General features: G+C 45.1%; 1 protein-coding gene across 4 annotated transcripts in view; it reads right to left on the bottom strand.

The window, feature by feature from the left end:
* EYS (eyes shut homolog) overlaps positions 1-17,583 on the bottom strand; it is a 490,906-nt gene that overhangs the window by 18,453 nt on the left and 454,870 nt on the right. For all 4 annotated transcript variants that reach the window (XM_079970286.1, XM_079970287.1, XM_079970288.1 and 1 more), the window contains 6 exons: positions 12,278-12,450; positions 9,765-9,947; positions 7,380-7,546; positions 6,490-6,634; positions 3,650-3,824; positions 711-883 (listed from right to left, as the gene is read on the bottom strand). In XM_079970286.1, coding sequence (XP_079826412.1) covers positions 711-883; positions 3,650-3,824; positions 6,490-6,634; positions 7,380-7,546; positions 9,765-9,947; positions 12,278-12,450 — 1,016 coding nt within the window. The remainder of the gene's footprint in view (positions 1-710; positions 884-3,649; positions 3,825-6,489; positions 6,635-7,379; positions 7,547-9,764; positions 9,948-12,277; positions 12,451-17,583) is intronic.

Here is a 17,583-nt window from a genome sequence, read left to right as displayed (position 1 = left end):
GACCGTAAATTCTTATAACATGAGTAACTGAAACAAATCAAAGCAAACTTGTACGAGCAGGGATCAAGGACCTTCCTGATAAAATCTATACCCACAGTACTGTTTAATTAGTAAAAGTACATTCTTGGAGCATGCATTCCATTTCCTCCCAGCCAACAACCACTAAGATCTTCCAGAAATCATGTGCACCTAGGCCAGTCAAGTTTCTCTTTTTTCTTATTCCAATCCCAAGGACCAAGGCTACGAACCAAAATCCCTTCTACTACTACTACTACTACTACTACCACCACTATTATTATTATTATTATTATTATTATTATTATTATTATTATTCTCATTTTAGATGGAAACAACAACAACAAAAATGTTTCACTCTTCCAATTCCATCTGGTCCAGCATTTTGGCTTGCCAGATGGAACAATCCCACTTTCTTCTTCCTGCAGAGTGTTCTGGGGATTTTCCCCAACCCAGTCAATTTTTTGGGGGTGGTGGTGGTGGTGGGGTATGTGGAGTGAGGGGTGGGGGAAGCCCCATTGCACAAGTGGAAGTCCTTTCACTAATAAGGCTCATCAGTTGAATCCTGCATCACCACCACCATTGTCTCCATCATATTCCCTGAACTGTCATACCCAAATTAAGAAAAGCAGGTAAAAGGAAAACTCCTTGGTAATGCCATTATTAGAGGTCTGTATTGGAGATTGTTGCCTTACCTTGTTCACAGTAGATGCCAGTGGTTCCTAGTAGGCAGTGGCAGGTGTAGCCGTCAGGCAGTGGGGCACAGGTGGAACCTTGCCTGCACCTGTGGGGTGGCTTGTGCTCAGGATCACACACAGAAACTGTCTCCATGCAGAATGCTCCTTTCCATCCAGCGGGGCAGTGGCAGCTAAGAAGAGAAAACCATAGGATATTATCAATACAGGGCTAGCTGCATATTACAAGCCACTGTGTATAAGAGAGTCCCTGTGCCCTTTTCTTTAAGGAAAAGTATCTTGGCAATAGGTGCGCGGGTGGCGCTGTGGGTTAAACCACAGAGCCTAGGACTTGCCGATCAGAAGGTTGGTGGTTCGAATCCCTGCAACGGGGTGAGCTCCCATTGCTTGGTCCCTGCTCCTGCCAACCTAGCAGTTCGAAAGCACATCGAAGTGCAAGTAGATAAATAGGCACAGTTCGAAAGCACATCGAAGTGCAAGTAGATAAATAGGCACAGTTCGAAATCACATCGAAGTGCAAGTAGATAAATAGGTACCGCTCCAGCAGGAAGTTTCCGTGCGCTGCTCTGGTTCGTCAGAAACAGCTTAGTCATGCTGGCCACATGACCCGGAAGCTGTATGCCGCGCAACCCCACAGTCGGCCACGACTGGACCTAATGGTCAGGGGTCCCTTTACCCTTTACCTATCTTGGCAATGGGGAATTTGAAGAAGGGAAACAATGAGCTGAACCCTTTCCCAGCCTCTGCAAGTAATCCTTCCAGATGCTTTTCCTGATACAGAATGCAAGGCACTTAACTTCCTCTTGCAAGCACATGTTGTGAAAACCATGTGGGAGGTGATATGGAGCAGAGGGAGGTGGGGAAGGGGTTAAGGGAAGCTCCCTCTGCTGCATCTCTGCTCCACCAAAACTGCTTTTCTCATTAAAACAAAACAAAACAAAAGGGTAAGCCCTAAAAATATTCATCTTAGGCATCAAAGGTCGGGGGGGGGGAGAGGTGTGTCTTCTGCATATAATGGAAATTTCACAATGAAGATGCCAGACACACCTCTGATGGGGAGAGAATTCAAATTCTTAGGGACTGCCACAGAGAATGCCTCCCCCTTTTTGACCACCCTCTGAACATTCGAGGGCAGAGGAACTACCAAGAGGGCCCCTTCTACTTTAGACACTAAGGTGAACACTATGAAGCCCATTTTCATTGCACCTGGACTGCTATGCTGAATGTGTACCGGCAGCTACTGGATTTATGATCCCTCACCACCACTATGCCCAACTGCCATTCAGGTGCTTGGAAAAGCTGATCTCTGTATAGAAGCTGATTTGGTCCACGGACTGCATTCACAGATGCCCTGTGCATTGCCGTTTATAAGCAAGGATTTCATAAGGATGTATTCTAGTTTGGTTGAGCAAGAACAGATCAGTGCCACCTGGTGGGGAGGGCTGGAGTGCAGTGACAGGACACCTGCTCTGCATGCAGAAGGTTCCAGATTTAATCCCCAGGTGGTAGGTCCCTGCCTGAGACCCTGGAGGCCTGAAGTCCCTGCCTGAGACCCTGGAGACCTGCTACCAATCAATCTAAACAATAGTGATCTAAGAAAGACTGGTGGTCTGACTTAGCATATGTTCTTGTGAGTAGAATACTATTTTGGCTTTATTGCATTGTTTTGACTCCAAAATGAGACACCTCTGACTACACAGCAATGCACCAGTTTCTATTCAATTCAAAAGAATCACCAAGTGCCAGGAACATGTGCATATTATTTTCAACTCAAGTGTTAGGTAGATACCCAAATAGTTCTTGCCCAGCAGAAACCTATTTTCTATTTTTCCACATCAAGGGCGGCTGGTCCTAGAAACTTATTACCAGAGGTGTTGCATGCCTGTTGGAATGCATTTCAAATGCTGTATTTCTACCTAGATGAAGAATAGGGGTTTGCCCAGCCGAGAAGCCAAATGCAAAGTTTACCCTAAAAAAAATAAAATTAAAATCTACAGGAAATGGTGTGCATTGCTGTACCTATTTAAATCAGCAGCATTGTCCCCATAGCAACGGACTCTCCAATTTAAATGCATTGCACATCATGTCAAAATGGAGGTTCTCTGACACACTGAAGCAATTTCTCAAAATGTGAAAAGCCCCTAGGAGGAAATGATTCCTAGGAGCCAATATGATGTCTCAAAACAAACCCAGGTTCTCCGAGGAACAGAGCTTTTAAGAACAGCAGGAAGAGGAGGAGGAGGAAGTCTTTTTGTAGCCATGCTGCATGTGAAGAAGAAAAGGGGAACCTGCGAGCCACCAGATGTTGTTGGACTACAACTCCCATAATCCCTGACCATGCTGGTTGGGGGGGATGGGAGATGGAGATCAAAAACATATGAAGGACAGGGCCGGCGCATTCATGAGCCAAGGAGAGGTGACTGCCTCAGGCGGCAGGATCCACAGGGGCAGCAGATCCCGATGTGTATCCTTGGACAGCCATAGGTTTCTCCACCCCTGATGTAAAGCACATGCTAGACATGCAACTTTACCCCCTTTCAAACCCAAACCCAGATATGGTAGTTGTGGTAGAATGGGGCGGGGGTGGGGAGCCAGGGTTAGTGCACGCATAGAAGATTTGGGTGTACATCTAAAGTCTGGTTAAGGGCCATAGCTCAGTGGTAAAGAATCTGCTTTGCATGCAGAAAGTCCCAGGTTCAATCCCTGGCATCTTTGGGGAGTTGCTGGGAGAGAACCCTGTTGGAAATCCTGGAGAGGTGCTGCCAGTCAGTGTAGACAATACTGAGTTAGATGGACCAATGGCTTGCCCCAATATAAGGCAGCTTCCCCCATCTTAGTTTACATTTGACTAACGCCCATGAGAACCACGGTGTTAAGGCAGCACGGGCTTGATGAATTTCCCACGCAATAATAATTCACCCAAACCCATTTGCACTTACTAAACGGTAGAGCCGCTTTCCACGCACGTCCCCCCATTTCCGCATTTTATGAAGCGGCATGGAGACTCGTCACACTGTCCTACGCTGCGACCAGCATTTGGGTGGCCTTCTGGGATTCCTGGGGCTTTAAATGGCTGGTCCCTCCCGGTGCGAACTCGTATGTCAAAAATGCAACCTGAAAAGAAATAATAATAATAATAATAATAATAATAATAATAATAATAATACCAATACCACCCGGCACCCATCTGGTGATGCATTTCAGCAAGAAGCTTATGGAAGAAAGGAAAGGAAAAGATGAACGGATGTGTATGATTTTTGCCACTCAGGAGGAATTTATTTGCCACAATGTTATGTATAGCTAACGTAGTTAAAATAATTCATATAAATATATTTCTATGAAATTAGGAGGGAAAAGACAATATACAGCCTCAGTCTTAATCTCATTTAGTCATGGGTGGTTCTGTAAGGCTCCAGAAAGAGCTTAATTTAAACATGCTGCAAAAGTGGCGGATGTCTGTACAGTGGTACCTCGGGTTAAGTACTTAATTCGTTCTGGAGGTCCGTTCTTAACCTGAAACTGTTCTTAACCTGAAGCACCACTTTAGCTAATGGGGCCTCCTGCTGCCGCCGTGCCGCCGGAGCCCGATTTCTGTTCTCATCCTGAAGCAAAGTTCTTAACCCGAGGTACTATTTCTGGGTTAACGGAGTCTGTAACCTGAAGCGTATGTAACCTGAAGCGTATGTAACCCGAGGTACCACTGTATATGGCTGAGGTTACCAACCTTTTGGGGCCAATGGGCAAATTTGCAAACCCAACAAACTGTCATGGGTACTGTGTACATGTTACAACTGCAAACACATGCCCTAAAACTATACCTATGGATTCAGACTCACTTTACCCCCATCCCCACCAATTATTTTGGTTTGGAAAAAAACTGGTATTCTCCTATTTGCTGTTTGTTTCCCGTTCTAAATCAGAGGCACTGTAGGTTCCATTACTAGAAAGGGGGAGCACCTGGCTTTCAAAAATTGGGTTTGCAATCCTGAGCCCAGATATGGAGATGCAAGATTCACTGGACTCTATGAGACTTGCTCCTGAGTAGGAAGGCAAGAGGGCCTTTCCATTCTGCCCCATATTCATTGGATGCAGCATTGTTTACATTCTACAGCAGTTCATCTTCCATCAAAAACTACACTATTTGTCTCACTGTCCACTGTGGGAAAATTACCTAGCTTATGTAAGTTACTTTGCCATTATGTTGCTGGACCACATTCATTTCAGTGGAAAGGAAACACAACACAAAAGGGGAGTGGTAGAAATCAATTACAGCGGTACCTCGGGTTACATACACTTCAGGTTACATATGCTTCAGGTTACAGACTCCACTAAACCAGAAATATTGCTTCAGGTTAAGAACTTTGCTTCAGGATGAGAACAGAAATCATGCAGCGGCGGCGCAGCAGCAGGAGGCCCCATTAGCTAAAGTGGTGCTTCAGGTTAAGAACAGTTTCAGGTTAAGAACAGACCTCCGGAACGAATTAAGTACTTAACCCGAGGTACCACTGAACATATGGTTTGTGGATTGAAAGCAACAACGGTGAAGACTGATCTTATTCACTGGATTGAGTTCCGCTCCAAACATGGAAGGAATAAATGAACACTGGCCATTTTCACTCCAGATTCTGTTTTTGTCGGCGTTCTCTGACATCCCTACTCCTGAGCAGACATAATTGCACTGCAAATATATGCAGGTTTCAGTTTTGAGAAGCAAAAGGGAGCGTGATATGGGAGGGGGTCTTCCTGTATACATGGGCAGAAGCCTGGCAAGTCCTGAGGATACCAGGTTATTCCCAGAACCAGTAGGTTGTCTCCTGATTACCCAACCCAGGTTCAAACCTAATGCAGATGAAGAGTTGGAAATTCTGTGGAAAATTCTGTGGAAAACCACCTCCCACCAGTAGAATGGTAGAATGACTTCGCCCATTCCTATAGGTCAGGACTGGGGAACCTTTGGCATTCCAGATATTGCTGGAGTCCAACTCCCATCAGCCCCAGTCTGCTGAAGCCTCACCCGCCCAGCTCTTCTACATCACATTAATTCTATTATGCCATCTATGTACATTTTTTTTGGCTGGTTTTGCCCTTTAAAGCCCTATGCAGCCTAGGACCCACGTACCTACGGGACCGTCTCTTCTGGTATGTCCCGTGGAGTACCTTAAGGTCCACAAATGACAACATTTTGGAGGTCCCAGGTTGCAAGGTGGTTAGATTGGTCTCAACTAGGGCCAGGGCCTTTTCAGTACTGGCCCCAACTTAGTAGAACGCTCTATCATAAGAGACTAGGGTCCTGTGGGACTTGACATCTTTCCACAGGGCCTGCAAGACAGAGCTGTTCCGCCTGGCCTTTGGTTTGGACTCAGTCTGACCCTTATGTTTCCCTCCCCTTATGGGTTTTGATCTATGGGCGACTTTTAAAATGAGGCTGTTTTTAAATTGCATTTTAACCTGTGTTTTAAATTGGTTTTTTTCCCCTATTATGTTTTTACTGTAATTTTACTGGTGTTAGCCGCCCTGAGCCCGGATCTGGCTGGGGAGGGCAGGGTATAAATAAAAATTATTATTATTGTTGTTGTTGCTTTACAAAGAACAGGTAAGACTGGATCCTACTCCAGTAAGCTTACAATTTAAAACAGACACAGGGGAACAACTGACAATGGGGCAGATAGAGGTATGGTGTGTGTGTGATAATACGTTTAATGTAAATGAGAAGAGTTGCATCCAACATCAGCCATGCTCAGAGAAAATCAAATGCAATGCAAGTAAAATTGTTAGTTACCTTGAAAGCCGTTCTTAAAATTGGATCCATTTGGTAAGAGTTCTGGGATGTATTCAATGTAACCTCCTACGTAGAACTGGCTGAAGACATTGAGCCCAACCAAAGTTCCTGGAGATGTGATGGTTTTGTTTTCATGGTCATCCACCTTTCAGACAAAAGCGGAACAAAACCAAAACCTGTTATTTGTGGAGCAAATTGAGTAGATCTCTTGTCTCATCCTTACGTCCCCACAAGCTTCCAAACATGGAGAAACCACCATTAACGTGTTTTGTATTACAGTCTAAGCTTCAAATCAATGAAGGGCAGAAGGCACTGCTGCAATTGAATAGTAAATATATAAATAAGGTCTTTAAATTTCCAGGGTGGTCATTCAAATGGCTTTTAGAGGTGTGCAAGTATGTCTGCTAATGTAGCAAGTTGTACCCCTCCCACCCCCATTTCCCACTCCAGCAGCCTTATGTATTCTTTCCCAGAGTGCTTTAGAATTTCAAGAGCAATTCGTAAGGGGCAGTGTGTGTGTGTGTGTGTGTGTGTGTGTGTGTGTGTGGTGGATGGGAGAACTGCTTTTGAAAATGGAGAGGGGCATTCAACAACCTTGTTGTATGAAGTCTTCAGGACACAGTACATAAATATATTTAACTCTTAGGATTCAAGACTACATATTTAAAGTTTTGTTTGTATGACAAGCTTAATAAAGGTTATATATAGTATCCTGCCTCTTGCACCAAAGGAGCTCATATGGGTTCTTCTACTTTTTTCCTCACAGCAACCTTGTGAGGTAGGTTACCAGCAGGGACCAGGCTGAAGCCTCTGACAACCACCCCATCCCCAGTGAGTTTCGTGGATACAAAGAAGAGTTTTATAAGCATCTCTTCTAAAGTAAGCGTTACCTTCATCCAGCCATCCTGAAGAAATCTGCCAAGACTGACCACGTGAATAGGCCTTGTCAGATCTAGCAGCTCACTAATGATAGTGGCTGTTCCAGATCCTAGGTTGTAGCTGTACACCAGGCGGCCGTGGCGCAGGCCTAGCACTAAGAAATCATCGCCATTAAGACCTGGAGTAAGAATAACCACAAGGGGATACATTAAGGGAGTGAGTCTTGGGTTACATTACCAAAACAAAATGACAGAATGTAAGAAATGATAGCCTAGATACCAGAGAGGGATTGCGGCTAACACCATGTGCCCACCGCCTCCCAAGCCAGCGGCTGAGAGTGCACAGGACGCAGAGTAAACAGGACCAGAGTTCGTCTTCTTTTGCAAGGAGGTCATTGCAGGCTTGTGGCATTTTGTAATGTTTTAGTTTAGTTATTAACATGCAGTTTGAACAGAGGTCCGACAGGCATCCAAAGCCCACTGCTTCCACTTCAGATCTCTCCAGAGAAGCAGACAGCATCTCTGTTTCTACGTTGCGCTTATGCTTAATCCCACTCAAAAACTAGTCCAGTGGCATAGTGAAACAGGAATTTGGAGACAAGATTCATTGTCTATTTTTTTTCCCCTTCCAGAGAAGGGGTGATGGCACAATCAGCTGGAGGACCAGGGTAACTGACAGGTCCTTCTTGTTCTGGCTAGTGAATGATGTTGGCTAGTGAACGGGGCTTTCGAGTTTTACCAGTTTGTTGATTAGCACAGAGGAAATCAGAACCTCTACAAAACAAAAACAGAGGCTGGATACTTCTTTCCTTTGATGGATTTCCTACTTCATGCTGGCAGATGACGCAGTAACACTGCTTTCCCAAATCATTTGCATTTTTAATTAAAAGTTCATTTGAAAAGTGCTCAGAAACTCCACCTGGCTCCAAGAGCTGCAGACAGATTGTTGACTGGGAACATACAACCCGCTTGCTAGAGCAGCTCCCACACTGGCTACCTATAAAGCCCTATACAGCTTAGGTCCAGGCTATCTGAAAAGACTATTTCCTCATGTGAAACTGCCCAGGCTCTGAGATCTTCAGGGGAGGCCCTTCTCTCAGTCCTGCCACCCCCCACAGGGCCTTCTTGGTGGCAGCTCCCAGCCTTTGGAAATCTCTCCCGAGAGAAACTAGACTGGCTCCCTCCTTGCTGCCCTTCTGCCGGCAGGTGATAACTTTCTTGTTCCAACAGAAACAGCTGTTTTTGAGGAAAGGACTGGTGCTGTGCTTTTTTTATTGTAATTATCTGTATGTAATCACACACACACACACACACACACACCTCCCCACTTCTGCATTATTATTATTATTTGGAAGGCGTATCTATTAAGTTCCAAGCTTTGCTTAATCTATCCATGTCTTGGCCTCAAATTCTCAGCCACAAAGCTTAATGACTGTTGTTTTTTATAAACAACAACAACAACAACAATGTGGGAATAGATTTTGTTCCAGGAGACCTTAGAGGACTAATTTTCTTCTTTCTTCACAGCTGAGAATCAAAGGATAGCAGGTATGTCTCTCTCTCTCTCTCTCTCTCTCTCTCTCTCTCTCTCTCTCTCTCTCACACACACACACACACACACACACACTAAGGTGGGGATTACTTCTGAGTACACATATATAGGAAAGTGCAGCCAATTGTCACAGTGCAAAGCAAACTGGTCTTCCTAAACTTTATCATGTTGCTTCCATCTAGTGTTCTGATGCCCCCTGGTGGCTTTACACAGATTAGTATACAGATGAAAGCGCTAAGACATTTTCTCTACTTTAGTTCCGTACCCAACAATCACATTTTATCATTTGCAGGATACCCTACACAAACCCCTTTCCACAGTTACACAGGAGGCTGCTTTATACTAGGTCAAGCCGTTTATCCATCCTGCTCTGTATTGTCTAGACCAGCCTTTCTCAACCTTGGGTCCCCAGATGTTGTTAGACTACAACTCTCATCATTCCTGATTGCTTGTCCTGCTAGCCAGGGATGATGGGAGTTGTAGTCCAACCATCCCTGGGGATTCAAGGTTGATAAAGGCTGGTCTAGACACAGGCTACTTTAACTGGTTTCTAACTGGTAGAAGTTCTCCAGGGTGACCAGCATCCAGGGTTGTACAGGTGTGCCTTTGAGACAGAATATCTGCCTTTTCTGAAATTTAAAAGTGACTATAAGGAATTTACCGGTCAAGATCTCAAAATAAACATTATTTTCTATGTAATAAAAATATAACAAATGCTATGTGCACTTCTGTTAATGGTTCTTGAGGTGCCCAGAAATTGGAATCCATATATCTATATTCCCCCATTTACTTTGTCTTAGCCATTTGAATAACACTCCCTCCCCAGAGAAAAACGAATAACTTACCTTGACCCTTCTGACCAGTGAAAAATATCAGGTTGTCTTGCAGTGAAGAGTTGTGGTTTGCTAATTGAAATTTCAGTTGGAATTCATAGTAGAGGCTGATGTTTGGAATCACTGAATAGGCTAGGAATGAGGTATAGCCAAAGCTATCTGTCCCACTGAAGTTAGGATAGGTAATATTAATAACTGTTTGAAAAACACAGAAAAGGAAAATGCCGTTGGGAGAAGCACAGGTGAACAGCAAGCAATGACCTAGTTCATATATACATTTTCTTAGCATCCAGAATTGAGAGCTAGGATTGGGTTTTCCACACATTTCTCCTTTGTTTTGGCAGCCAGATTCAGCATATCAACTGCCCCTGATTAGCTTAAGCCACCATTCCCTGTGGTTTGATATCCTGGTTAGTAAACTGAAGTTAAACCACAGTTCCCCATTTGGCACATAACAGGGAACTATAGGTTAAGAGCCAAATTGATGACACATTACACAAACCCAGACCCTTGTTTGGCAGTGGGAAGGGGGCTTTAACCCTCTGACCCCTGCTATAAACTTCTCCCCCATAATCAGTGGTGGCTGATGACCACTGAGACTGGTGGTGCAGAAGGCCGGGAGTCCAACAGTAGGGGGTGCTAGAGCCAATGGCAGGGAGAGGCACAGCTATTGTCAACTAATTCTAGTTCTGACGCCATCCTTCTCCCTACTGAGTTCCACAAGGGCAACACTGAAACAAAGGAGAAAGCTGCTAGCCAATGTGCCGCTCCTGGTAGCATGTAAGGAGGCAGGCAAATGAGGGCTGATTAAGGGCAGTCTGAGGTCGGTGGGGCAGGGCCGCATTTGCCCTAATGGACCAACTTCCACCGCCCATAGTTGACATGCTCCTCTTTCTTTCCACACCCATGTCTCTTATGTCTGGCTGAAACCAATTTTGAAGAAAGTTGCCTCTCCGGGTCCAATGTAAACTCCAGGTCTGTACTAAATTGATCTGCTTTAACTCACTACCCTTGCCCTGGTGCCTGCCTCTTCCTTTCTCTCTTCCTTGCTCAACCAAGGCAAGGGAGTAATACTCACTGCAGAATTGCTTATAAGCAATGTCCAGAAAGACAGGGATTCACGGAAGCTACCTGCCTTTTGGTTCTCAGCCATCTTGGGCTTGGCCGCACGTGTTTGTAGCAGCATTCAGGAACATCAAAAACCATGGGAACCACATCACCCGGGGTGCTGGTACACATATGTGAAGCACCATCTCCTGGTTGATGCCTGGCACTGCAAGGAGTCCCTCTCCACCACCCTTGTAAGTGTAGGGAAAGAAGTGGGGCTCTCAGTAGTTTAGGGGCCTGGCAGGAGGGCTCCAGGCTGACTTAAATGGGTCCCATTTAAAACTGGATGCAATTTCAAATATTCTAAATGAATCCAATTCAACCGAATGAACCGGAGGGAATGTTTGCATTGATTATTTGTTTGTTTATTAAATATATAATGCCCCCACATAGCCACTTCCAACCTCAGGAGGCCCCCAACACTTGTGCAGAGGCTGGCTCCCAGCCCCGCGCGAACAGGGGAATCCTCTGCCGCATCATTCCCCTGGCCAGCCAATCGGCTGGCTCAGGGGGTGTGGCTTGCCGCATTTAAGGCAAGCACGGCAGAGGAGCGTCCTCTTTGCCATTCATCAGCTGGGGAATTTTCCACCCACCCACCCTTTAGGTTTTCCTTTGACCTTGCTATGAACTTCAGTTGGCTGCCGTTAAGGGGCCTGGTAGGAATTTTTCCACTTGGCAAATTGGCACCAGCCATTTGGTTTTTTCGCCTACCTCGTAGCAAATCGTCACAACTTCTCGGTTTGGTGGTTAGGCATTGGTGGGGGTATTGTTATGTAGATGAATGGGGGGGGAGGAGCGCCATCACCTCCCCCGGTTACTGAAGGGTAGTCCGGTAAAGGATTCCGGGGGGCGTGGCCCCATCCGAAGCCTATGAAGGCCAGGGCCCAAGGCATGCCCCCGAGGGGTGACCCTGGGGGAGTGCCTAGTTGATGTGCAGAGCTCCCCCTGCTGGTGTTAACCCTTCCTGGCTGAAGTCAGATAGTTGATTAGGATCAATGCCTAAGCCAATACCGCTCATCACCAGTAACCAATATAAAGTTGTGGCCAATTTTAGCCCATTAACCTAAATAATGTTGTCTTGTGTCTTTATTTTTACTGGGGGGAGGCGGGAACCCGCCACGCAACCACTGACAGGGGCACAGGATGGAAAATGTACAAACTGTAAACTAATTAAAACATCTAAAAAACAACAACAATTCTAGTACATAGGCATACTGAGGATTATAGATCCAGTGCACTAAACTGTATGTTCTTGAACATCTGAAAAGTAGGAAGCAGAGAGAAGTGATGAAGTCAATTTGCCCGGCAACAAAAAGGCTTTTTTTTGGTCATTTAACACAAAGAAGCTTCAGTCTATCTCTCTCTGTTCTCTCTCTCTCACTGCATTTGACTTGCTAAGTTCTGCATTTTTCTCTTACCATCATTACAAAGGATTCCAGTTCTTCCATAGGGACAGAGGCACACAGTGTCTTGGCTGGATTTTGGAAAACATGTTGCTCCATTTCCACATGGGTTCTCCTCACAGGTTGAAAGCTGACATAATTTCCCAGAGTAGAGAACAGAGCATTCACAGAACCAGTTCTCTGTATCACTGTTAAAATTTAAAAGAAGAGAAAGGTTACCAAATAGCATTTGTTAAGAAGAGGGATGTAAGAAGGTATCAATTCCCATTCCAGCCAGTGTTCATCGCATGCAGAACCATTTCCATTTGGCTGCAGTTCAGCGTCCAGCAAAGACTACATTATTCAACTCGTTTATTCCCTGTGGAGGAATTTTGCATAATTAATTGTGTGATCGATCCCATTATCATTATGTTGTTCCACACCATTAATTTCAATGCAACAGAAACACAACACAAATTGGGGGAGGGGGAGGGGAAGTGATAAATTATGTACAGTTTGCAGAGTGAAAACAACAACAGTGAATACTGGTTGCATTTGCTGGATTAATTTCTGTTCCAGATATGGAACAAATGTGAGTATCAGCAATTTCTGCACCCGTTTCCATTTTCACCAGAATCTGCCTCTGAAAAGGGGAGGTGAAAATCTTACCCACCTTTCTACCTCATATTGCAGAATATGTCTGTCAAATCTGGTTGTTTGCTTCTGGTTCAGATTTATTTCTAAGCCTGAGCCCCTTGTTCTTAAGCCCAAGTCCCTGCTTTATGTTTCATACAATTCAGTTAATAAGATTCAAACCCTTGAAAAATATTCCCAGCTTTTCCATGCTGTTCATTTCCTCAGTGTGTGTAATCCTCTGAGGGCTTCTGGTCAAATATTTGTTGTGTTGTCTCAGCAAAATGCATGAAACAACTGCTGTGCCTTCAAGGCCAAAAGCAAGTGTGAGGGAGAAGAAGGAAATGTTTCTATATCTACATCTTCAGTTGCATATCAGACGTAATGGAAGTGATTCTGAATTGGAGCGTCCAATGGAGTTGCAAACACCCCATACATTTAAAGCACATTACTTCTGCAAAGTGTAGTTTCAAAAGTGTGCTGGGAATTGTAGCTTGGTTAGGGGATAAGCCACAGTTCCCAGGATTATTTTTTTTTTTGGGGGGGGGGGGAAGCCATGTGCTATAAATGCAGAGTGTGGATGATGGTGCTAGTTCTGTGGAACACTCCACAATAAAATTACTTAAGTGTTTCAGATACTACAGGGCTCTTGTTTTTGCTGCTGCAGAATAACATGGCTGCCCTTCTGGAAATCGAATCACAGCAGTAAACATTCTCCCTGTTACACCATCTGATGTAACCAGATATGGCAACCTGGTGTTTTCAGAAGCAGCCACACAACTCTTTCCTACTTTCTCCTATGCTACGATATCACATTGGGAGTTTCTCTGACACCCACACCACTTGTCTCTCTGTTGTGGAGACAGAGAAACTCACAATGCAATGATGTCTCATCACACGTTGGCCATAGCGATAAGGGAAACAGAGACTGGGGCCTGCACCCTCTCCTTTCTTCCTCTGGTGTGCCAATGAGAATGTCAGAAACATTTGCTTCTGCTTTTAAACCAACCAGAGTTTTCTGTTACAACCAAACTTGGAGAAACTCTGATTAGTACAAACCAGTGCTGTGCAGAACCTTCATTTTTTTATTTTACTTTTTGTTGACTATATGAAGCAAGATGGGGAGGAAAGTGAGCATGCATAGAAACAGGGCACAGACAGGAGGGCTGCACTAACCACTTTACTACAGTAGTTGAAGGGTCTGGTGCATATTTCTTTTCACTTAAAACTTTTGGAAAAGCCCAATGCTAGCTTTGTAGCAACATTGTGTGACCACATAATCAAAGCAGAAAGCAACCCCAATCTGGAAGACGCTCTGCAAAGAGCACAGCACTGTTGCAAGTAGGCAAGGGGCTTTCCTAGAGTTTTAAGTCCTCTCTGCTCACCCTAAGATAAGCTAGTCTGGTGCGTGCCAAATACCACATAGTGAGCTTCATCACTGAGTGGGTATTCAAACCTTGGTCTTCTTGGTCCTTGTCTGACATTCTAACCACACTAGTGCTATGACTTACACGAGCGAGAGAAGTGAAGGTCATGGCCATTTTCTATTCCCTAGTATTTGGCACCCAAAATACAGATTACTTCTGAAAATAGATAACGATGAGAAGGTCTTGAAAGTTTCCAAATTTAGCTCTCACACTGGCTCTGAGAAACAGTGAAAGGCACTATATGTCATGACTCAGGTGGTGAATATTGCCCCATACTATACACATATAGGACTTGTGTTGAGGGACCGGCACTGGCTGCCTATTAGACTTCAATCTAGTTTAAAGGTCCTGCTACTTACAACTCTGGATCAGGTTACCTGAAAGACTGATTCCCTCCCCTTCTCCTTTTAATGCCCTGATAAAAAGGACCCCTAACCATTGGGTCCAGCCGTGGCCGACTCTGGGGTTGCGGTGCTTATCTCCCTTTATTGGCCGAGGGAGCCGGCGTACAGCTTCCGGGTCATGTGGCCAGCATGACTAAGCCACTTCTGGCGAACCAGAGCAGCACATGGAAATGCCGTTTACCTTCCCGCTGGAGCGGTGCTCATTCATCTACTTGCACTTTGATGTGCTTTCGAACTGCTAGGTTGGCAGGAGCAGGGACCGAGCAACAGGAGCTCACCCCATCGCGGGGATTCGAACCGCCAACCTTCTGCAAGTCCTAGGCTCTGTGGTTTAACCCACAGCGCTACCCGCGTCCCAACAATGCCCTGATAATGGCCATTAAAAAAAAAATAGAACCCACTTAGTCTTGTCCCAGCCTGATGATTATCAGATTGTGCTAGTTTAGTGGCAGGCTTTTTCACTAGAAGCACCAATGCTACAGAACACACACTTCTAAAATACAATAATACCCATCTGCATTGGCATTCCCCCAGCTTTTGAAGCCACGTCAAGGCATGATCTCTTGACACGAGTCTCCTGTTTTTAATTGTGTTTAATTACTTCAATGGTATTGCTCTATTGTATATTTTAATAATAGATGTTTATATTTTAATGTTTGTAATTTTTTATACTTTCTAAACCACCTTTAAGAAGTGCCATTTTTTCTAGAAAAAGAGGTGCTGGAACTCACCATGAACGCCTCCCTTGTTCTCTTATAATGACAATGGCGCCCACCTGAGAGGTGCTGGAACAGTTCCAGCGAATTCTGGCTGAAAAAAGCCCTGTTTTTAGGCCTATTTTAGCCCTGGGCGGGTTGGCTTGATGGGTGGGGCCTGAATCAAGGCCACAGATCAGGCGTAACTAACATGGTGCCTTCCAGATGTGGTTTTTTTACCTCCAACTCCAATTACCTGGCCTTTGGCCTCCTAGATAGGACTAATGGGAGTTGTCGTTCAGCAATACCTGGAGGGCACCACGTTGGCAGTCCCTGGTTTAGCGGATAAAAGCTAAGGAAAAGAGTCTTAAAGAGAGTCTGCTACATAGACAATGAAACAACACCTAACCAGATAATAAGGAGAAAAAGCTCCAGAGCCATGGAAGCTGTATTTATTAGCAAGAGAAAATGAGTACCCCTTCCTGACACTCCTTGTGCCTAACAGTTCATTAGTGTATTTCAAAGGAGCCCACCCACAGTTTCAAGGCGCAGAGAATCTCAGCTGGGAAGCCTTCCAGAATGAATCTGCTTGAATAATGCCTCCAGACAGCTTTTAAAAGAGAAATGGCTATCAGCTGCAATAATACATTTCTTATGAATAGCCTTTTGTGTGTATAGAGGTGCCGCTGGAGAGGAGAGCCAGAAAGAGGAATGTAAATGGGTATGTACCACCGAACACCCTGTCTTTTCAATCATTTTGATAACTGTGGCATGCCACTCATCTGATCACATGGGCACCAGTCTCTCAATGGCTAGTCATTAAGCGCACGATCTCAGAAATTCATTGGCACTATCCCCGCTGAATGGGATGGCGCGGTGTTTTTGCACAGCTCCCACTCATATTAATGGGGCTTCTGGTGGGAAACTTCTCAATGGCTTCTGTTCAAAGCATTGCAAGTGGGGGGAAGTAAGCCCCTTTGAACTAAGAGGGCATTGCATCTGATAAATCATTCATGGGATTAGGCTGCAAATATTTATTTCTGCATTTGAAAGTTAAGTTGTGAGCGCTTGGGGAAATAGCTATTCCCTCTCAAAAACAAACACTTGCAGGTCAAATATTCCTTTGCTTTCTTTTCACAGGATGCCGTGCTGGGGCTCCTTAGTTATTTCCCCCTGATGGTTTTGGTTTTATTTTTATTATTTCCCTTAGTCTGTCATAATCGGACGTGCCAAGTGTTACTGCCAGTTACTGAAGGAGGGAGAGGCGAGAGGGGGAGTGTGGGCATTGCGAAAGGGGCATCAGTTGGCACCAGAACTACATCACGCTCCCTGCACCTGGCCTGTCTCCCCCTCGCTGGTCAGGAGCAATGCCTTGCCTGTGCCACCCTGCTACCCACTACTGGCTGGAATTAGGAATCAGTACTACTGGGAAGTGAGTGGCGCTGTGGGTTAAACCACAGAGCCTAGGACTTGCCAATCAGAAGGTCGGCGGTTCGAATCCCCGCAACGGGGTGAGCTCCCGTTGCTCGGTCCCTGCTCCTGCCAACCTAGTAGTTCAAAAGCACATCAAAGTGCAAGTAGATAAATAGGTACCGCTCCGGCGGGAAGATAAACGGCGTTTCCGTGCGCTGCTCTGGTTCGCCAGAAGCGGCTTAATCATGCTGGCCACATGTACGCCGGCTCCCTCGGCCAATAAAGCAAGATGAGTGCCGCAACCCCAAAGTCGGCCACGACTGGACCTAATGGTCAGGGGTCCCTTTACCTTTACTACTGAACTGGAGGAATGCGAAGTTCTGTTGCATGCATGGAAGTCTGTGACTGTAGCATACACCAAGAAAAATGAAGCAAGTTGCAGCATTCTGAACATAAATACATGGGGACATATGAGAAAGCGGAAGGTCACTTAATAGCACATTGCAAAAGTTCTTGATTCATGCATGCACTACTGTTTGAAACTGAGGGTAGAGTACTAAGCAGTAGTTGGAGGTCATGCTGCTACAGATGCAGAAGAAAGCAATTACTCTGTCCCTTCATATTTTCCCTTTTCTGTACATAATCCTTCTCTGTTATTTCGGCTGTCCAGTCTTGTAGGCTGACCTTTTACTTTCCTTGATGATTCAGCTCTGCATCTTGTGTATTTCCTCGGTGATGAATATAAATTATGAAAGTTATAAAAAGCCCCC

The sequence above is a fragment of the Podarcis cretensis genome (assembly GCF_951804945.1).
Source record: "Podarcis cretensis genome assembly, chromosome: 3".
Taxonomy (NCBI): domain Eukaryota; kingdom Metazoa; phylum Chordata; class Lepidosauria; order Squamata; family Lacertidae; genus Podarcis; species Podarcis cretensis.
This window is presented reverse-complemented; position numbering and strand designations above follow the sequence as displayed.